The sequence below is a fragment of the Haemaphysalis longicornis genome, unplaced genomic scaffold, assembly GCF_048455015.1.
Source record: "Haemaphysalis longicornis isolate Haplotype H1 unplaced genomic scaffold, Haemaphysalis longicornis Haplotype H1 scaffold_5, whole genome shotgun sequence".
Lineage (NCBI taxonomy): Eukaryota > Metazoa > Arthropoda > Arachnida > Ixodida > Ixodidae > Haemaphysalis > Haemaphysalis longicornis.
The window spans coordinates 2,334,503-2,356,281 of record NW_027526385.1 but is presented as its reverse complement, the minus strand read 5'-3'; the positions used below and the strand labels follow the sequence as shown (position 1 = coordinate 2,356,281).

The 21,779-nt window shown below is 52.9% G+C and overlaps 1 protein-coding gene across 1 annotated transcript in view; it reads left to right on the top strand.

The window, feature by feature from the left end:
- Window positions 1–21,309, top strand: part of Nonc (serine/threonine-protein kinase Smg1) — a 112,993-nt gene extending 91,684 nt beyond the window's left edge. Inside the window, 11 exon segments of the mRNA XM_077669770.1 lie at window positions 587–747; window positions 2,028–2,195; window positions 2,610–2,947; window positions 5,522–5,726; window positions 6,086–6,403; window positions 9,047–9,127; window positions 13,357–13,485; window positions 18,350–18,494; window positions 19,154–19,240; window positions 19,307–19,413; window positions 19,932–21,309. Coding sequence (XP_077525896.1) covers window positions 587–747; window positions 2,028–2,195; window positions 2,610–2,947; window positions 5,522–5,726; window positions 6,086–6,403; window positions 9,047–9,127; window positions 13,357–13,485; window positions 18,350–18,494; window positions 19,154–19,240; window positions 19,307–19,413; window positions 19,932–20,009 — 1,817 coding nt within the window. The 3' untranslated portion in view covers window positions 20,010–21,309.
- The last annotated feature ends 470 nt before the right edge of the window (window positions 21,310–21,779 follow it).

Here is a 21,779-nt window from a genome sequence, read left to right as displayed (position 1 = left end):
GCTGGATGAAGCCTCCAAGAAAGATGGCGGTGGCGACGGGGAAGAAGAGGTGGCGCGTCTCCGGCGGCCACATATGCTCGGGCTGTAGTCAGCTTGCAAGTGGTGCGGAGTTACTTTCGTGCAAAGGACAATCCCACTGCATACAAAAGTCTTCGATGTTTACAAAAGGAGCTCTTGTTGCTAAGGGGCCACAGCAAGCACCAGCAGACATTGACAGACGTGTACAAGTGAAAAAGACCAATAAAGCTCATGTTCGTGTCTCGATTACTTTTTTTTTTTTTTTTCGCTGCGGCGGATCATGCGTTTTCGTCCTTGTTTTTTAAACGTATCAACGAGGTTCTACTGTGTGCCTAGCAGTGCAGTGTTGTTCAGAAACCTGCAGTGCCATCGCAAGCGTGCACAATTGAAACAGAAGGGATGGAATGCAATGTGTGGGCCAGCTTCACTTTTGGGCGAGAGCCACAGGTGGGCTGACATGAGGAGTGACAGCGTACACTTCAGCACGGGTGACGTGGAACACAGCCCGTTTGTGGCAGCAGTGCAAGTCTCTCCCTGAAAGGGGCTGTCCTTGCTCTCCTGTCCTCAGCGGCCTCCCTGGGACCGACGCCCGGGCAGATGCTGCTGCAGGGCTTCCACGGCCTGTTCCTCAAGATCTCCACCGAGCTGGCCAACCTGTACGACCTGATCGAGGGCGTCGACTTGCGCTGGAAGTGCGTGGACGTGATCTGGAGCGCCTCCTCGCTCTGTGTGAGTGCGCGCTCCCCACAGAGGGGCTCCTCTGGGGAAGGAGGGGCAGGCCGCTGGGAGAGGCACGCGCTCAAGTGTGGGATGCCAGTTGAGCAGCAAGCAGTTGGCCACTTGCCAGCCGCTCCAGTCCGTTTCTTTGACACTGCGCAAGAACATGCTGGGGAGTGCTGGTTTCAGAGGCTGCTGTGCTTGCCCGAGTCTCTCAACAATGTTTTGGCAATGACTGTCCAAATCGTTCCCCCGGGGTTAGTGCAGGACTTAGACTCCCTCTTTGCCCTCCACGGCTTTTCGGTCCCTGCAAACGCCAGAGTGGTTGCTGCTTTGGCCAGGCAGCTTGTGCGTGGAGTGGCGCCTTTCCTCACCGTCCAGAGGGGCAGAGGGGACCTGCCTTGGGTCCCCCACATCACTCACCAGCCGCTCCATGGCATCCCGAATGTGTCGCTGCGCCCTTAACACAGGAACCCGCAGCGGGGCTCTTCAGGTGGCAGGAATGATTTGAAGCGGCCGCTTTTTGCAGAACTGCAACTGTCGGCTAGTCCGGCCTTGGTACAGCATCCCTGTCCCCCCAGTGTAAGCCCACCAGGAGACTGCGAAAAAGCATTTGTTTGGCCAGTTTGGAGCTGGGGAGGGGCCTATATGTGTTTAGAAATAGAGCGCAGAGTATGTTTTTGTGCTGACAGCCAGTAACCATAGCTATGAGCAGCCACAGACCTGTGGCAAAATAAACGAAACACGTTACTAGCAATTTCCCATGTCTCGCATCTCAGGAGCAGGCATAGTAATAGCTGAGTATTGCCCTCTTTTGAGATTGGAAAACATCTTTGAGCCACGAAAATTTCCTCACGTCAACATCTTGATTGATGGCGCTCAGTTTCCGTCAGGCTGGATGCAGACGTCTGGCCGGCATTTGTGCAAAATGTAGAAGCATTTGCAAAGGTGGTGCGCACTGGCATGCTTTACATTGGCCGCAGATTGCTTTGTCGAACAGCAGTTTCCAGAGTGTGATGCAGCAGTGCATCGCACTGTGAACTGACAGCCAGAGGGGCAGGAAGAGCGCACATTTGTCAGTGGCCAAAGTGAGGCTGTGCCTTGTGAAGGTTGACCTTTGCCTCACTGTCTTTTCTGTGGTGCCCTACGGGTGCACGTTTTGATGGTGCATCCAGCGTGATGTGGTACCGCGTGTCACTGTTTGGCCCTGGTGTGGCCCCCGAGGCAGCTGGGCTGGTGCCAGTGGTGCCTGCTCACGGTGACCCCCCCCTCTTCCCCGTGGTGGTGCGCAGCCGCAGCAGCTGGAGTGGCTGTCCCCCTACGCCGAGGACCTGCTGTTCCTGCAGTCGCTGCTGTGCATGCAGCACTTCTTCTCGCCCCAGCTGCTCGGGGGCATCGGCAGCGAGGAGCAGGCCTTCCTGCCCATCAAGCACTGCGTCACCACCGTCTACCGCACACAGGTGGGGGCACGGGGGGCGCTGTAGGGACGTCCTGGCCATGACGCGACCACCAGTGGGGGGGGCATGGTTTGGCTCTGGTGCTGGCACACTGCTCCGCACCTGTGAGCACTTGGCAGTGGTTCCTTCTTGGGTGCAGCTAGTGTCTTGCTGCTGACAAAGGCTGCTGCCCGGGGGTGCCGCCCGTTCTCGGGGCTCAGTGCTGGCCAGGTTTGTGTGTCGAGCGTTCTGTGCATTGCACGCGCTGCCTGCATTGCTCAGTGCCCGCTACGAGCAGACAGTGTGTGAACCCTCTGGGCAGCCACCACAGGAGGAGGTCCCTGAAGCAAAAGTGGCGGGGCCGGGGGGGCAGGCGTGTGAGGGTGTCTTGCTCCTTCGAAGGCAGCTCCAAGCAGCCCTTCTCTCTCCCGGTGGCAGGTGCTGGGCCTGCCCTCGCTGTGCCTGGGGGCCCTCCTGTGCGGGGCCCTGTCCTCCTCCCCGCAGCAGCAGCCCTTCCCGTGCCCGGGGGGCGGGGGCCCCAGGCGCAGCCTGGAGTCCCTGCTGGTGGCCGGGGGCTGGGCGGTGGGCGGGGAGAGCCTGTCGGCCGTGGCCTCCCTGGAGGCGGCCAGCCGCCACCGGGACCTGCTGCGGCGGCTGGAGCAGGCCGAGGGGGCCCTGCGGGTGCGCCTGCACCGCTGCCAGCTGCGCCTCGCCTCCCACCACTGGCTGCACCAGGAGCAGCTGCCCAACCCGGGGGGACAGTCGCTGCCCCCCAGGTGATGACCGTCAATTTGAGAGTGATAAATGTTCGCACTGTGCATAACATGCGAGGGTGACGCGATATACGGGTAGATTAAATCGAGAACGTGCTTATCCCACCTAGCCAAGCGCATGCACGTCGCAGAACAATGTGGTGCATTCTGTTCCCAGCCCCTTCGTAGCAGCTCGTTTCGTGCTATGCAAATCGCCCTGGAGCCCATTTGATTGCAATGAACGAAACAGTAACGTGACAAAATTTACAGCTGTGGTGCACGATCGGCACCTCAGTCTTGGTCGCCAAAGAGAGACGGCGCGCTGCCAACAGTGCAAAATTGAAGCAACGTTCTGGCTTTGCTTTTGTTCAGTTTTTCTGCCATGTACCATCTGTATACAGAGGATTTCATATTTTTCCCATCAATTGATTTCAGCAAACTTGTTATGCTCGTGTTGAGCGAAAAGCAAGCGACATTGTAAATGGTTTCTTTTTTTTTTACATGCTCTATAGCTAAAACTGTCACTTCTAGTAAAACTTCAGCTGCAATTTTCTCAGCTTCCCTTTTTTTGCATATGTGCCTAGCCTTACAGATGTTTTCAGGTTTTTTTTTTTCAAAGGATTTCTACAAACATTATACCGCTGAATTCGGGATAAAAAGAACTGCATGCTGATGCTATTTTAATTGGCTCAGTGTGCTTCAAATAAATGTTATGCGCAATAATATGAGCTTATTAAGTTTTCTGAAAACTGTACTTGGCATAATTAGACTAATTTTATCTAATCAACTATCTTTACAGGAATATAAATACCGTATTTACACGATTGTAAGACGACTCGAATGTAAGACGACCCCCCCAAAATCGCATCTCAAAAAAAAAAAAAAAAAAAAAAAACGTGCGCATTTTACACAAGGGAAATTTATTCACGTGGTTGCGGAGGAGGATTACTCATCGTCGCTGGAGTCGTCCTCGCTGGTGCTGCTGCCGTCATCGCTGCTGCAGTCCCACAGCACGTCGTCGTCAAGTGTGAGTCCACACTTCGCGAACGACCGCACCACGGCATCGCGTGGTACGGCCGCCCATGCGGAGAGGACCCACCCGCACACAGTAGCCAGGGAGGCTCTCCTCACACGCCCGCTTAAATGACGCGCCCGCTTAGAAAATTGTATCACAAAGAGAAGCTCTTCCGTCAACTACCAATACCCCCCTACGGCGGCTCTTCCATCGATTATCGGTGCTCCCTCAAGAGCCCTGCGCTCGTCATAAAGGCACTCGTAATGCGCGCAGTAGATGCTAAAAAAAGAAAAGCTTTTGTATAAGCACGCGGAAAACTATGCGCTTTGGGTTTAGCGGGAAACTATTCGAGATGACAATCGAAGCAACCGGCAGCAGCCACGCGCGATCGTGATTAAAACAACATGGCGGCTGACGGAAGCAGCCGCTCGCAATTTCCGTGAGCGCGTTACTCGCTTTCACGAAGCATTTTGTTCGTCTCTAACACGACCGGCTTTATCGTCGGGGTCTCTAATAAACAAAATGAGTATTAGCGAATCCCTTTATTCAATGCACGGTGCAAACGTAGCCACTATCATATCACGTTGCTTAGTACACTTCCGAACGCGATAGTGGGAGTTTAGTCGCTCTAGGTCCAACTTACAAAAGGTGCATCATTTTTATTGACGCCAGAATGTATGAAATGAGCGTGCAAAGCCGTTCACACCTCGAAGCACCCCTGATTTCTTGTCACTCTTGTCGTTGCAAGCGGTACATGGTTCGATTTCGATTCTAAGACGACCCCCCAACATTGGATTGTCAAATTTGAAAAAAAGGGTCGTCTTACAATCGTGTAAATACGGTACTATCAGCATGCATAGCAGGTCTTAAGCTACACACCCATACCATTTATTTTTAATGAATTTGAACAAAAAGCCCCTTAACGGACCATAAGGAATTAACTTAATTAGGCTCCAGTATTTTCTGTATAAATCAAAAAATAATTATGTCGCTTGAAAAGTAATTACATATTTGAAATGCGGAAGACGAAACACGTGCACAGTGATTTTCATGATCACAGAGGAATTAGTAAAAAAGTTTACTTTAAGACCATCGTCTCCCCTCAAACGCCCCTCCCGTTCTATGTGAACCTGTAAAGGAGGCGGACAGCTGCTGTTCACTGGCACATGCCCAGTGGGCCAGTGGTGCTGCAGTTAGTTGTGTGTGGCAGCCAGTTGCCTTCACTTGCCTGCCCATCTCTGACGCAGAGGGGGGCCCCTCTTCCCTTCGTGGCTGTACGGTGGGGTGGAAGGGACGCAGTGCTCCTGGGCTGTTTGCAAGCGCACGGGGAGGAAGCAGGGGTGGTTGTGGCTGCTGGGTGCCACGTATCGGCATCGTGCTTTCCTCCAGGCTCAGCCTGCACTGAGGGGGCCTTGTCCATGTCTGGCTCCCGTGTTCTGATGCCTTAAGTTAGCGGGGACTCGGCAGCTTGTCGACAGGCGACCACCGTACCCAGCACGGTGGGGCCCCTTTTCCTTGCTGTGGGCTGACCCGTGCTGCCCCCCCCCCCCCCCCCCCCCCCCCCCCCCCCCTCCCTGGCCCAGGACGGCCCTGCTGTCGGAGATGCGCAAGGCGGCGCAGGCGTGCAGCTCGGTGGAGGCGGCCCTGCGCGAGGCCTGGGAGGCCCACGTGGCCCTGGCGGGGGCCGTGGAGCAGCGCCTCAAGTGGGCCGGGGGCGCCAACCCGGCCCTGGCCGACACCCGCCACCACTTCGACCAGCTGCTCGACCAGTGGACCAGCATCACCCAGGTATAGCATTTGGGAAGGGCGCACAGAGCTGGCAGGGTCCACGAGGCCAAACGGTGCTCGCACGGGCATGCATCGGGCACGGGGCAGGGGGAAGACGTGCGCTGTGCGCCATCCACAACCACGCACCAGTTCGGAGCTGTTCGGTGGCAACTCACCAGCCTAATTCTTGCTCCATGGCCACAGCAGCATGCGCGGGTGGCGCGATAACGGGGCACGAGGAGGACATTGAGTGTCGGCCACAGCACAGCGGGTGACGCTTGTGGCACACTGCCACCATTTGCGTGCTGTTGTGCGGAGACTGCGTTGCCTCCTGGCCCCCGGGAAGCCAGCGCGTGCAGCTGCTGCTTGACTGCGTGCAGGTGCTGGGCGAGGTGTGCCTGGAGGTGTGCGAGGCGTGCGAGGCGCTGCTGCTGGGGGAGGCCCTGCGCACGCGCTCCAACGAGGCCGTCTCCTGGGACTCCAACCTGCTGGCCCTGCTCAACCGCTGCCAGGAGAGCTGCATGCTGGCCGAGGGGGAGGCGGGGGGAGGGCAGGACGGGGGCTCCTCCCCCCCGCCGCCTCCGCTGTCGCCCCTCGAGAGGCAGCTGCTGCAGCTTCCCCCGCAGGGCAGGGGGCCCCCTGGGGTGCCCGTGCCCCAGGAGGCCACGCCCGAGTGGTTCCGCTCGCTCCTCGACAAGGTGCGGGTCTCTCTCTCTCTCTTGGTATTGGGTCACCAAGCAGGGTGCCTTTGCCCTTTGGGGAGATCGGTCCTGCTCCTGAAGTCGGAAGACCGCAGCCAGTCTGCTGCCTTGTGGGACTCCCCAGTCTCGTACTAGCACTCGCACTGTAAACTGTACTGCCCAGCACAGGTTCGAGCGAGCCAAGCCGTGGTGCAGGGTCAGCTTTGGCCATACGTGTGCAGTCACTCTGAGCGGACGAGATAGTGCTGCAGAATGGCATTTAATGTGTGGGAGGCCACAGTACAGCACCAGCCCTGGTAAACACAGGCCTGGGCATCACGGCTGCCAACAGGAAAGGCCAACAGCTCAACCACCCGTTGCGGACAGAGTCGGGTCGAGGCTAGAAGGGCAGCGGAGGCCCCCTTGCTGCAACTTTCCCAGCCAGCTCCAGGTTAAGTCACCCCATTGGCTGGCCGGTCACATGACCCAGTACGGGGAGACAACACACACGGCCGCCAAGCGTAGCTGACAAAGAGGACGAGTGCTTCTTTGCTGGGCCACACTCGTGTGCATTGTTGGAACGCAAGATTTTTTCATTGCCTTCCTCACAAAATGCCGCTGAAAGGCATGCTTGTTTTACGGGGCACTTGCTCTCCGTGTGGTGTGTTCCTGCTTCTGTTGCTGGCATGCTTTCTGTCGGATGATCACATCGATGGCATGATCATTTGAGGTGGGGAGAAGGGCTGGCCTGCAACGAAGATGGCACGACTCCGTGTATTACAAGCCTGAGAAAACCGCACATAGTCCATATTGTAGGGGATGCAAGCTGGACTTGTCTCGCGTTGCAAAGTGGACCTATTGTGTGGCCAGCTCAGGAGAGTGGCAACTTGGGCTGGGTGGTACACGGCTCCGAAAGTAAACAGCAGTGCAACAGACGGGACACGAAGTGGACAAACACTTGCGCTTCTAAAGGCAAAGCGCAAGTGCTTGTCTACATCTCGTCCCGTCCCGTTTGTTGCACTGCTGCTTCCTTTGGGAGTTGCATGCGCCGTTAGGGAAGAGGTGGGTGCATGTTTCCTCAGCCTTTCAAAAATGCATGCTTGGTGAAGGAAAAGGGGCAGAACATGTAAGAGACCTCTGCAGGTACACGTAGAGAGAATGAATGTGCATATCCTTTGCATATTTGGGCTTGTTTAGTTTGCATCTGGTGGCCCAAACATTGGGTGATGCAGGGGTGGAACAGCTGCGCCATTGGCACCATCGAGCACCTAACTTGTTTACCTGTGCCGAACCGCCCCTGTTGCGCCAAACTCAATTATCAGCGCCGTCCTACGCCGCAGCGCATGAATTGAGCCACAAGATGGGACCTGCCATGAAGCCCAGCGCCCGAAAACTTGGCTGGAGCATTGTGATTTCGGTTTCATCAAGGCGTTTATGGTTTCGGTTTCATCAAGGCTATGAGCAGCTATGGGACTTGGCTTTGGCTTAGCCGTAAGGCTGCAGGCACTACGTGCCACCTGTTTTGAATTTCTGTGTGTTGCATTTGCATGGTTTTGTTTGCCGGTGTCAGCTGCTGCGCCACAATCAATGGAAAATGACCAAAAGTAATATGTTTTTGTGTCTCATCGCAAATGCATAGAACAGTATCCGCATGAAAAGTTGTACTTTATTGGATGTGAGCATCAATTTAGTCGCCCATTTTTGGCGATTCTATCTTTGTTGGCTGCAACTTTCCATTGCTGCATGCATTGAACTAACAGCTTCTTGGACGCTTTGCCCCCACTTGTTAATTCGGCGTGCTTTTGTTTTGAGGTAATTACTCATTTTTACCCATGAACTTGAAACGGAAATGAACTTGAAACTTGAAATGAACTTGAAACTTGAAATGAACTCCCGGTGAAATGGAGGGAAGGCTCGTCACCTTTTGCTTTCCCTCCGTTTTTATGTATTGGGAAATAAAGAAGTAAACTCCAATTTTAATTCAATTAACTTTGGGGTTACCTTTGCTTAGTGGAGGATTGTCCAACATTAATTGTGCCTTCTGACACGCTCTCGCTACGTAGTGTGCGCCGCAAGTTCGTCGACTGTAGCAACCCCATGACGGGTGAAGACAAAGCTAAGTTCAGCTTCGCACGCACTGAAGCCACTCTTGTAAAGGAAATTATGGCCAGCCGCCATGGGTTGTCATAAACGCTGCTGCACCAAGCAAGGCCTCCTATCTGGTCTCCCTCGACTCTGCATGGGAGGTTTGACCTTCAAACGGTAATGGGTAACGCGGCACGCTCGCTGGGGCCGAAAGTAGATAACTACGCATTTTCGCAGCCTCTAGATGTAGTAGTACACGAACGGCGTTCCTAGTTTAGAGGAGGTTCTAGTGCATGGTAGAACGCCTGAGATAGCAGTCAGATGAAAGGTATACTTGGCAGAGGGCTTGCACAGCGGCATGAGGGAGATTAGGGAGGTGCCATCACGTTGTGAAATGGTGTTACAGCTGCTCCCAACCTGCTCCAGAAGGCACTTTTGCCTGCTCCCAGGCCTGTTTCCGAACACATGGGCCCTGTTCCACCCCCCAGGGAGCAGAGAACGTTCGTTGTCACCAAGTTCTAGTGAAGTATGTACGCCGGGGGTTTGTGTGCGCTCACGCTGGGTGCCCCCTCGCAGGTGGCCCTGGGCGCCTGCCGGGAGCAGCTGGACCAGGCCAAGTCGACCCGCGATGCCTGCAAGGAGGCCCTGCAAGCTCACGTGAGTGCAGCCGGCCACTGCCGCCGCAAGGCAGCTGGGGACGGGGGTAGCACTCGCCTGTTCCGGTGCTTCCACTACCCGAGTGCGTGCCGTCTCTCTCTCTCTCTCTGGCATCTCTCCCCCACGGGCACCAGCCCTTGTCCGTTTACCTGCGTAGCTGTGAGCCAGGGAACCCTAGACGAGCCCTGCTTGCTTATACCAGCGCTTCACAAAAGCTGTCAGTGGTTGGCTGCTCGCAAGTGCGCCTGATAGGTAGGCAGGGCACCACTCAACGACCCTTAACAGGCACAGGCAATGGAAATAAGTCTTGTCTGCTGTGCACTCCCGACTGTGAGACGTCTCAGGTGTGAAGCAGCTTGTATGCTAGGGTAGGAAGGGTATCTGAACTGGCAGAAAGGGACAAGGCATTTTGGTGGCGAACATCTGCAAAGTAAATTGAAAGGACAAATTGGAAAATGCACAAATGGAAGATATGACGAGTACAACACGTGCAGTCCTATGAAAAAAGCCTTCACCACTAACGTTCAGACTCGTGTGTGGAGTCGATGGCTTTCGGTACTCTGGCTCGGTGCAATGGCCATTGGTGCTGTCGTGGCCGAGAGATGACTTGCCGCTCGCGGAAGAAGGCTGGGGCGAGGACGTTGCAGAGACGGCGTTGGCGGCCTTGGGTGCCAGGCGGAGGGAAAGGTGGCTCAGCTCCGAGGCCTCCTTTGCATCCAGCAGGGAACACTCATCCCTCCTGCTCCCCTCCGCCTCTTTTTCCCCAGGCTCTTCACCGACCACGGCACGAGCACTTGTTTATCGCTCAGTGGGGAGATGCTTCTCGAAACAACTTTTTTTATTATTTGCCCTACAAGTTTGAAAATTCAGACAGCAATAGATTTTTTCATGCAGATTTCAAATATGCTGTTAGTTTTTGTGTGGCTGTAATAGATTTTGAGTTATTTCATAGACAACAACAAATTGTGCTAATTTTTGTGGAAACTTTTACATATAGCAAATATTCCCGAAAGGCATCTTGCTGTAGCTCATTTAATCCTTTGGATACCACAGGGTGCAGTTATCTAAATAAAAACTGCGTGAAAAAACTGGAAATACACAAAAAAAAATTACGAAAATACAGCTAATTTTTTTCGCAGTACCCTGGAACATTCACCTGGCGCTTTCATATTTTATTTTGCGAAATATCTTAATTTCAAATACGTAACTGCACTCTACACATCTTCAACTATACGTGTGCCAAATTTCGTGTTTGTAAATCAATTTTAAGTTTCCAAGAAACTTTCCACAAAACGGGAAAGTTACCGAAAATTTGAAAATGAGAAAATGGGTTTGAAAGTTTGATACATTTTTATTCACGGAAATGCAATTGTCACCGCACAAAACTGTGTCACGGTGAAGAGAACCTTTTGTACAAAACATAGCAAGTCATTAGAACCCTCCATCACTGTAATTTGGCCGTTCACGGCACGAATTTCAGATCAGAGTTGATATCGCAACCACGGTCACTGTGATCAGCGGCAGCATTAGGCCTAGCAGCCGTGGGAGTGTCAAGGACGGCGGCCGTTCCGATCGCTTTCTAAAGCGCATTTTGCCGCCTTCCTCGGTACTTGCGTATAGTTCTATATTTCCAGGCCTCGAAATCACGCTTTTTCGGCCTGGCCATCACGCGAAAATGCGGGAAAGTCTTTGCAAAATGATCGAACAGCACTACTCGTGGATACGCGCGGCCATTGGATCGGACCGCCGTCAGGTGCCGTCGAATGGCAGCCATGCATTCCGTGGCGCGTGATTCAAAATGCTCGACATACATGTTCTTTTTCTTGTTTTTCTTTTATTTTGTGCGGAAATATGAGACTACGGACGGTGGAAAACGGAAAAGACGGCCACCACCGCACATGGCAGGCGATGCCGCGCTCCCGTATAGGACGGCCGCGAGCAGGGTGCACTTTTTCGCGACTTTTGGCTACCGTATGTACACGATTGTAAGTCGACTCGAATGTAGGTCGACCCCCCCAAAATTGCACCTCTCAAAAAAAAAAAATGCGAACGCCGCCTAGAAAATCGTATCACAAAGAGCTCTTCCGTCCCACATGGCGGCTCATGCTCCCACAGGAGCCGTGCGCTCGCGGCATGCGCGGTAGATGTTAAAAAAGAAAAGCTTGTGTATAAGCACCCGGAATAACCATGCGCTTCGGTTGAGCGGGAAGAACACATTCGCTGCGAGATGACAACCATCGAAGCAACCGGCAGCGGCCACTGCCGTGCGATACCAAAACAAACAACATGGCGGCTGACGGAAGCGACCGCACGCGATTTACTTTTGAGCGACTAACCTCCCACCATCGCATTCGGAAGTGTACTGAACAATGTACTATATTTGTGGCTACGTTAGCACCGCGCATTGAATCAATGGATTCGCTAATACTTTAGAGACGAATAAAACGCTTCTTCACGCGTTTTTGCACGCGATTCGTGCGCGTCGGCGTTGCGCGGGCGATTTTTTCACGCCCGTGTCAATGATTCCGTGCACGCGGCAGGTTCTGCTTCTAAGTTCTACTGGTTCTACCTTGGTATGACGCGTGACAAGCGTGGCAGTGGGAGAAGCCTGACGACTTGCGGCACTTTTAAAGCGCTCGGGACTGCCGGCTGGCGCCGCCGGAGATGTTTAGGAACCACGGTGGCGGATATTTGATTGGCGCTTTCCCTAGCAGCACAAATGATGCTTTATAGGGTTGTTTTCAAACATTATAAGCTCCTTTCCTGCACAACCGTCTTGTATTGTGCCTTCAGTGATATCTTAAAGAGCGGTTCGCTACGCGCACCTCTTAGCGGCTGGTGACGCCGCCATGTTGCTGTCCCTGATCGCGTAGCGCGCGGCACGCAGGTGGTATTCGCGGCAGCGTCAGCGCGGCTGTGTCGTGTGCGGCGCGTTTTTACGAGCAGAAAACACCTCGTGCGGTTCACACTTTAGACCATAACCATGGAAACGAGGGTGCAAAGCTGTCCCCACCTCGCAGCACCTCCGATTTCTCGTTTCTCTTTCCGTTACTAATGGTAGACGGTTCGATTTCGATTCTGAGTCGACCCCCCAACATTGGATTGTCAAATTTGAAAAAAAAGGGTCGAGCTACAATCGTGTAAATACGGTATTTCTCGCGCCACCGCTGTCCACATGCGAACATTTTTACCTAATTTCTCGTGCGAATTTCGACCTGCTCTTTTCAGAAATAAAAGTTTATAGACCAAAAATGACGATGCAACACAAAACTTTTTTTTTTTTCCCCTTCTCAAAAAGTCGCCATTTTTCGACCCTTAAGTGCCGCGACAAGCGCCTCCTCACACCGGGGTTTCTGGGACCCGGCAGTGTGTAACAGGAGGATGTGCAGCTCTCCCATGCGTGCACAGCAGAGAGCGTGACCTAGCACCAGGCTCTATGGAAATAAAACAGGGTTCGGGGGCATGGGGTGCAGGGTGGTCGTCAGTGGGAGCAGCCAGTTTTCAGCCAGTGCCCCGTCAATCGTGGTGTGTGGGTGTCTTACTGTTCTAGCGCCCTCTCACTCAACTGAACCGACCAACAGTCAACCCTTTATTCCATGTGCTCCAGCCCTCACCTCCCTCTTGCACCACTCCTCCCTGTCTTCCCTCCACCCCAGTGATGTCATCACTTGGCGCCGCCCCCTCCGTGCACTCACTGTCTTCGGCACTGCACCACCCAGACAGTATAATGCACTTTTATGGAAGAGAAATTGTGCTGAATTTGCGACAAACAATTCTCTTCTTGGGGGCTAGGCAATACGGAACCGTGCCATTTATTGAACGAATTGAGACGCTTGAAGCAGGCTATACACCATTTTCCTTTTGAGATGTGGGCACTGCCTCGAGTGGTGGCAGGCGGCGCAGCGATCGCGAAGCTCGAGGCGGGTAGGTGGAGTCTGCATCGAAGGCATCTTGATGCAGGCAGCTGGTCGTAGAACTTGCTCTTGCAGAAGCAGCTCTCACACTCTTGTTCTTCGCCAATGACAGGCGGGGCATGGTCCATCGAAGTGTTCCGTTCACGGACGACCACACAGACATGTCTTGTGTTTCAGTGCTCTGGCAGAAATTTGCTTTCTTTGGTGACGTTCCGCCCCCACGGTGTGCCGAGTTACTTTTCCTCCGTCGTTCGCAGCCTTTGCAGGTTTCGCGGTGTGTGTGTTGTGGGGAAACCTTGTTTGTGGCCCGTGCAGGTGTCCTCGCTGCGTGCGGACGTGCTGGGCAAGCACCACGAGCTGCTGTCGGAGCTGCGGTCCCTGCTCAAGTCCCTGGCGCGGCAGGAGGACACGGCCGTGCAGGAGTACCTGGCCACCTACCGACAGGTGGGCCGCTCGCTCCCCGGCCTGCCTGCCCCGGCTGGCCGGAAGCACACATTTGTCTCAGTGTAGCTTGGCTCCGGCTTCACACTTGGCTCTGGCTTGACCTTTACCAGTTGATGGCAACGTAGTGATGCTCTCAACAATGGCGCCCTCTGTCAGAGTGGGGTGGGAGGCTGTGCGGCATGCAAGTTTGCTTGATGGGGGGGGGACACAGCTTTCAACTTAGGAAAAATGACCAAAACATTTTTTTTTTTAAGCCACATATTCTGCTTCTGTGTTTTCTATTCTGTGCATTTGCAAAGTGTTTCCACCGAAAACCATTGCGACGTGACATAAAAAATAGTTTTGGCAGCCGCGGTGACAAGATATCCGCGCAAAATGCCGAAAAAAACGGCAATATTCAGAGTGCTGTATCTCTGCAACGGTGCCACTGGGCGCGGCCATTTTGGCATTGTTAGATCGGCCAAGCGATCCTCCTTCCCGTTCAGTCCGTCTCTTTTATCTTCATTCATTCACAAATGCACGAACGGTAGAAAAAGGATGACGCACAAACGAAGCCAGAATTAATTCTGAAGCACGATTGGTTCTCCGATCGGCAAGTGCTGAGACAGCCCTCCTGATTGGGCGTCGCTGCGGCAACGCAAGATGGCGTGCTGCCTAAACTGCATAGTGCGCATTTCTGAGTTCATTTTCGTTGCTTCGCTCGGCCAAGTTTCTGTTCAGTCATATTATCTGCTGTGGTATTCAACACGGACATTATCGCGATGGGAATGCCTGAGATCACGATCCTGATTGCAAGAAGTTCCATGGCTCAAAAGGCGGAGGTCATCGAATGCTTCGTGGTGTGCGTGACTTTACTTCGGAGGGTGAGATGCGGTGTGCGTGCTTGTGATAAGGGCTCACAAAGTGAACTTTTTATCTGGTTTGCAATGTTTACATGCTTAGTTATTGCTATATTTGGCAGTAGGCTCGCTAGCCTTGAGAAAGAAACGGCTGACGCGTCAAAATCTACCGCGTGCACAGAATAGCTGCTATGAGTGAGAGCATTGCCTGACTGCGCAACCGGTTACAATTGGACATCAGTAGTTGTAATTAATGCCTGCGACGTTAGATTTAATCTTCAAGGGGCCCTAAACAGGGTTCCAAGGGTTGCGCTTTTACGTGCGCAATCGTTGGAGTACTATTCAAAGTACGTCCTGCCGCAAAAATCGTTTTAAAGGCGTTGAGGATTATAGCCGAGTTGTCGCTCATTAAAAAGGGCCCGCAACAAGGCCTGGTGCCTTCCCTCTTTCACCGCACCTCCAAAGCACTGTGGAAGTGGGGACGTCACCGACCAGTCGCAAGACCACCTAGAGAAACAGAGTTGGTTCGAGATGCGCGGAGCCATTGGCTCCGCTCGGCGGTACGTCACGCTTCTTTTTTTTAGCAGACGCATCCAAGGTCCGCCTACTACATCCGCTACCGCTCGTCGGGGTCGGTCGGTGGCCGGCCTGCATTGAACGGCTCCTCTCGCCGGCCGTGGCCGCGTCGACACGTCAGTTTTATGATAGCGGAAATGAGCGTTTGAAGGCCAGATAGGGGCCTGCGTTTCGGCATGCGGCGCTGTCACGGTGGACTGGTCCCACCAAGGTCTGGGAAAAGGTTTAGCATTGCCGCAGTTATCCAGACACTGCTTTGCTAGGCCGCGACGACGACGATCCCCCACGCAATCTTTCACTGCACTATCACCCCCTTTCACGTATTTGCAAACTGATTTTGAGCAATAGTCCCGCTCTGGTGGGCAGTGACAAGTTTCAGCTGCTGCGGTGTATGCCGTATTGTGCATACACCGCACAGTGGGCTGCTTGTCGACCGTGCAGGCAGATGCTTGCTGCGGTCGCGCGTGTAGCGGGCGTTTGCGCCCACAGAGATGCTCCGTGTTTTTCAGCGTTGTTCATACCTTGTAAACGACGCGCTGTATCTAAAAACTCAGCTAAGCTCGTGTCACGGATGGCGACAATCTACATTCGTCCGTGCCACCGGTGCTGAACCGGTGCAGGACCGTGCTGCCGGTGCAGAAGCGCCGCACGCAACCGTGTTTCCCCCAGAGCCGGGAACGCTGATTGGCCGCAGCATTTAACGGGGCCCACCAATAGCGCAGCCGTGCTGTTCAGAGCTTCGTGCGTCACAGGGTGCGTCACAAGCAGTCTGTCGCACATCAGAGCGCGGCAGTGTGGTGGCAAGGAAAGAAAGAAAGGATCTTTGTTGCGTGCTTGTGCGGCCCCTGCTTTACGCAGAGGTGTAATATTTGGTTTACATTGTCGTGAACGGGTACTCTAGCGACTTCGCGATTGAAATGGCGACCTTCAGAAGCCTTTTTAGGGCCCCTTTAAAAGCGACCTGACGAGCCATGTCAGAGATAATCAAAAAACAGTATGCTGCGGTGAATGTGTGCCGCGATGCGGGCGAGCCATATAGCCGTTTTTGTGCAATGTTTGCTGTGCACTTCTAGTAATCATGCAAACAGGTTTGAGTTAGTGATAAAAATTTGTTCTCTGCGTAAAAAATGTACTTTACGGTCGCAGCATTTAACAGGTAATTTTTAGGGAAGTTATTATACCGATGCGTACATCTATGGTGTAGGGAATATTGGCTGTGCTGTGAGGAATATTGGATGCCTTGAATGTCAAGGATACTAAAAAAAATGTACATGCATTGAAGTTGGAGTTATTATACTTATACCAAGCTTCAAAGTAGCTCATTTGTATCCTTATGACATATAAACTTTTGGCAGTGAACACCTGCCCATATGAATTCAAAGTTGCTGCTCCAGGCAAGGTTATAAAACATAAAAGAAGCCAAAAGTCAGTTTTTAACTTCAAGTAAAAAGAAAAGAGTGCTTCACTTGTTGCCATGGTGACAGCGCTGCATAGGGAAGTTGTCCAGTGCAATACAGGCAACCAGCTAACCTGCTTTGCATTGAAAGCCATCTCCCCGGGGACATTTGGTCTGAAAACTGGACTATGTGCTCTTCACAGAGGAGCTGAAAATGATGTTTTGTGGAAAGGAAAATCTGCAAAAAGTACTCAGATTTCAAGGCAAAGCATTCCAGAGGCCCCATATTCAAAAGGACACGAAAGGCTACCACCCTAGTGACTCTTGATGAATGAAATCTATGTTGCAACTTCGGAAGCCGTTTTATCAAAACAGTATTTTTTGCCACCTACGTCGCTTGTTCCAGTGACTTTTCATCACCACTAGGTCTATTTTGATTCCGTTTCTTGCATTTCATTTCTTGATAAACAGTTCAGGTCGTGACGCTTCAAGTTTTCCTGGTTTACTTCTTGTGAATTTTTTATTCAAATAGTCGTTCACGGTCTACATGCTTGTTCTACATTCACCTTTAAAAAACTGAAAACTAAAACAAATTTTGTTGTAACAAAAAAAAAAATCAGACTGTCACAACCTCGTCTATTCATTTGGGAATGCAAAGCACTTCGAACAAGTTTTCTGTGATGTTTTAAAAGCTGCTCAAGCTCGGGACAAGCTGAACTGAAAGAAAGTGTTATAAACATGAAAGTTTTGAAAATATTACTCTGAAATTTTTATGGTATTATCACAGAAGCATTCCAGTTGGTGTGCCAATTTTCATCAAAATCTGCAAAGAAAAAAAAAGTTGATTTTGAAAGCCACGGGGGGAGGCTGGTCTTAGACAAAACTTTTTAATTTTTTAAGCTATTGAGATGAAAACTTCCAAACAGATGTATTTCAGCATTCTGATTTCAAATATCAATTTAGATATTGGATATCACAAGTAGTTCTAATTTCATACAGATTTAATTGTTAAAAGCCTATCCCCAATTTTTAAAAAAAATCTGCTTTAATGATGCTTCTAAACTGCACTTCATTGCATTGTTTAGCAACCAGGGAGTGCAATAACAGTATTGACTTATGGGTCCCTTTAACCCGGGGGGGGGGGTGTGCCGGTTTTGCTATAGTGACTCTGTGCACATGTCAGTTATATTACAAATGTACACTTTGGGGGTTTTAGCTAGCAAAAAAGAAGGAAATTGGAATTTTATTTGTTTTGGGGGGGTTTTACTTGGAATTTAAGAATGTGCATTGTCTCGCAAAGCATGTACCCGTGAACTTCCACAGGTTCCAAAAGACTGGAATTTGACACTTTTGTGACCGTTGGTAGTCCAGAAAATATTTTTTTCTTGCCTCAGGAAATTGTTGATTCTAAAGCGTAAGGTATGAAATGATAGTGGAAGGATAGGTCTTTCCACCAGTAATAATTCCAAACAACAGATTTGTTACGAATTTTATCAAAAAATTGTGAAAACAAAACAGTAACAAAAGAAAAAAAAGGATGAAAACATCAGTGCTACTTTGCACAGGGTACACAAAACAAAATTGAAATATACAATTTGAACATCACACCCTTATAGATTAGTAGTGCCAATATGAACTGTGTAAGTACGAAAGTTATTTACATACATACAAAAATACGGTCTTTCCGTCATTTCGCCCGGTATGCGGAAAGAAAAAAATAAACTTCAAACCTCAAATATAAACACTAGTGCCTCTCATGCCACCGCACAAAACAGGTTCTCAATGTGGTGAAACGGGTTGGCTTTTTGTTTCTGCTCAACCTTCCTTTGCTCAACCTTCTGCTCAACACAGTGGTTTGCATTGGAGAAAAATATTAGAGGCGCATGGAATACAAAGAAGCTAGCAATTGAGAAATGCAGAAGCAGCGTTTGGTTTGGTGAGGTTCAACTGTTGGAATCTCGATCCGTCTTGGTGAGCCTGGCACTTGTCCTTGGGGCTGCCGAGCCCGCTGCGTCATTGTGCTGGAAGTGCGCTTGCTCTGGCGCGAACGCAGTTCTCGGAGCGGGCCTCGGAGCTGGTTCGGACCCTGCTGGCCGAGGACGCCCTGCCAGACGACAGCACGCAGCGAGCGCTGGCTGAGCTCACCGACATGGTTCCCCGGGTCTACCAGGGGCTCACCGACCTGGCTGATGCTCAGGGTGAGGTTGGAGGTCGTGGTTTCATACCTTCTCCCCGCCTCACCTCACAGCCAATGACTTTAGCTCGGCCGCTGAGCCCTTTCCACAATATTGTTGGGGAGGACTGAGCTGAGGCTGTCTCTCTTGCAGGCTGAGAGAGGTGTTGCAGTGGAGTTTGTGTGTGATTGGTGTTTAGTGGTGGGAAATTGGGAAGCCCAGATGGCGAGGGCTGAATGATCTCTGCCCAGCACTGCTTCATCCCTGTCGTCGTTTTGGAACGTATCCCCAACAAGGAAATAGCACTCTTTGAGGTGGCCATAGCAGTGGCTCAGTCGTGTCCATGAGCTACATTACGACATGTGTATGTGGGGCGAATGATCCTTTCTTAGTGCGAACGAGGGATGGGGGCTGGATATTGAGAAGCTGTCCCACAAAATGCCTCTTCTCGGCTTTTCCCAGCTGGGGTGGAAAGTCGGCCCTGCGTGCAGGGTCGACCTGCATCTTGCTTTGTAGGGTCACTGCAGCCATGCAGCCAGGGCAGCAGCGCTCGTGCATTGGGCCGGGGGGTCGAGTTCTCGCGGACAGACAGGCTGGGCTGGGGTGCGGAAAGGGCTCATGCGTGCACGCCCAGACGGATAAGCCTGGCCCAGTAATGGGGGCATGTGCGCTTTTCCCCACAGACGACCAACCGAGGAGCGTGGCTGCGAGCAAGAGCGTCGAGCAGACACCCGACAAGAAGGTCACCAAGGACCCCAGGACAGGAAAAGGTGGGGCCCCGTCAGCTGGAAACCAGTGCGGGGCCGGCACGTGACGCTCTCTCGTTTGTGCTGCAGCCCTGCAGGAGCGCAACAGCTACGCGGTGGGGGTCTGGCGCCGGGTGAAGATGAAGCTGGATGGCCGCGACCCGGACAGCACCAAGCGTTCCAGCGTGGCCGAGCAGGTCAGGGGGCTCGCCCCGTGCCACTCTGGGTGGGGGGGAGATCGCTCCGCTGAGCTGTAGCGTGCAATGTGTGCGCACCAGGGCTGTGACGGCTTTGCCTGGCATCGCACGTCAGGCCAAGGGAACAGTGGGAGAGCTGCACGTGGGCAGCAGGGCAGGGTGCTTTCTGCGCGGTGTCACTAAGGGGGGGAACGAATCCTTTGCCAGGGATGAGGGGGTGGCCCGCTGCGGCCAGCTTGTGCCAATTGCCACGTAGAGGATGAGACAGAGCCTGAAACTCTGGTACATGCAAGTAGGCAGGATGCAAAGGCCCATTCAAAATCCAAGGGAACACAAAATAGCGGGCGCAAGTTTGGCAGCCACTGTAACTGCGTTGTTCTCTCAGGCAGGTTAGTTGCGTGTGCGATGGAACGTTGTTGCTTCAGTGCGTGCGGTGAGGGTTGTGTGGCGTGTGCGCCACAAGTGCGCGTGGCCCCCGTGGGTGTGTGAACGGCTGCCGCCTCTGCTCCTCCTCCCAGGTGGAGTACATAATCAGCGAGGCCACCCGCCTGGAGAACTTGGCCCTGCTGTACGAAGGCTGGACGCCTTGGGTTTGAGCTTCCGCCGCCATCGGCCCCCCCTGGGAGTGGGGGGCTCTCCGAATTCCTGGCTCTAGCAGCAGCAGCAGCAGACGAGGCCACCGGGCAGCAGACGACGACGACGGCGACACCACCCAAGAACAACAGCGGAAAACACATGGCACCCCACCCCCCCGATGTCCACACAAACATACCAGCTGAGGAAAGCGAGCGGAAGGAAAGAAAAATGGGCAGCGTGGCGAGGGTCCGGTGCATGCCGCCCCGCAGTGACGTCGTCGCCACGGGCAAGAAACGCCACCCCCCCACTTACGTCGACTTCTAAGCAGAACGCTCTCCCCAAGTCTCTCTGTTCGACGCGACAAAAACGACCGGGCCGGGCGCCTCTTGGGTAACCGGCAGCCATCTTTCCCCCTTCCTCCCGCCCACCTCCCGTCTGCAGCCAGCCGCCGAAAGGGACGCAGCACCCGTTGCACCGGCACTCTGTAGCAGGCGGCTTTTTCGGTTCCCCCCGGGGAGGGCCATGCTTGCTTTTACCGAGGTTTAGAAGGGATGCACGAGGCTGAGGTTGCAGACCAACGCGTTCCACCGGCAGGGCAGCTGCACGGGGAAGGGGCATTGCCGGTGGACGCCACCAGGCGGCACCACCGGCGGGGGGTTCCAAGGGTGGCGCCACCCGGCGTTTTCTTGAGTTTGACACCGCCAGTGGGAGCTGCCCCTTCACTGTGACGAAGGGCGGTTGAATTTCTTCTCGGCAAGGGAATCTAGCCAGAATATCAGAAGCAGCAGCTGTAGCTTGCGCTCTTCTCCACGCTATTTCCTGGGAAGCTTTTGACGAGGGCACAGCGTGTGCTCGGGACTCTCATGACTTTTCCTTTCTCTTTCTTGTTCTGTTGCCTCAGGTTTCTTTTAAATGTTGTTACTGTTGTTTAAATCGGTAGTGCTGCAGCCCCCTGCTAGCATTGTTCTCTCTCCCCGTATTTGTGTGCCCCCCCCCCCTTTTTTTTTTGTTTTCAGGAATGCATAATTTGTGTGTTGGGAGTTTGTGTGCCATGGTTAATGGCGGTGGTTAATGCAGAGACTTGGAGAGCTATGTAGCTTGCTGGCGTGATGTGTGTTTCTTTTAACATGGCCGCCGTTCTTCCTAACCTGCCATTCCTGTCTCCTTTTCTAGGCGCATTTAGAAAGACAGTTTGCATCCTCGGCAGATATCTTTTCCATTATTGGGCTCCTGTTCTCGATTTATGTTGGGCCACCACTTTTTTTTCTTCTCCTCCCATTGTACAAGATCGCATCAATAAAGATGGTCTCAAACCCCTCGCTTGCGCTTCGGTGACCACGTTATTCTTCTTTGGCAAAGCTCGGCAGCTGGGTACCTCGGCAGAGGGGCAACCGAGCTGATGTACCCATGCCAGAGGTGTGACCGCACAACAAAGGTCCACCAGCAGCACTCGCCCATTCAAGTTACTGCCTCAGGTCTGGTACAGTGCACAAATGACCAGAAGGGTGGTGCGGCAATGCGAGCTGTGTGGCAGTCTCCTCGCACCTGCTGTGTTTCTGAAATACATGCTGCGAATAGATGGCGAAGGGTGGTGGGTACGAATCGGCCACCTGGGCCCAGGCAGCCACGGAGGGCTCCGATGACGCACGCTGCATTCGCCACAGTAGCCAGCCACTCTCTGGTGTAGTGGTGTGGTTGTGTAGGGTTGTGTGGGCAGTCGCGCAGGAGGTGGTCTTGGCTGGACCGTGAAGAGAGGCAGCAGGGGCAGGGGGCTCTGGCGTGCATTGGAA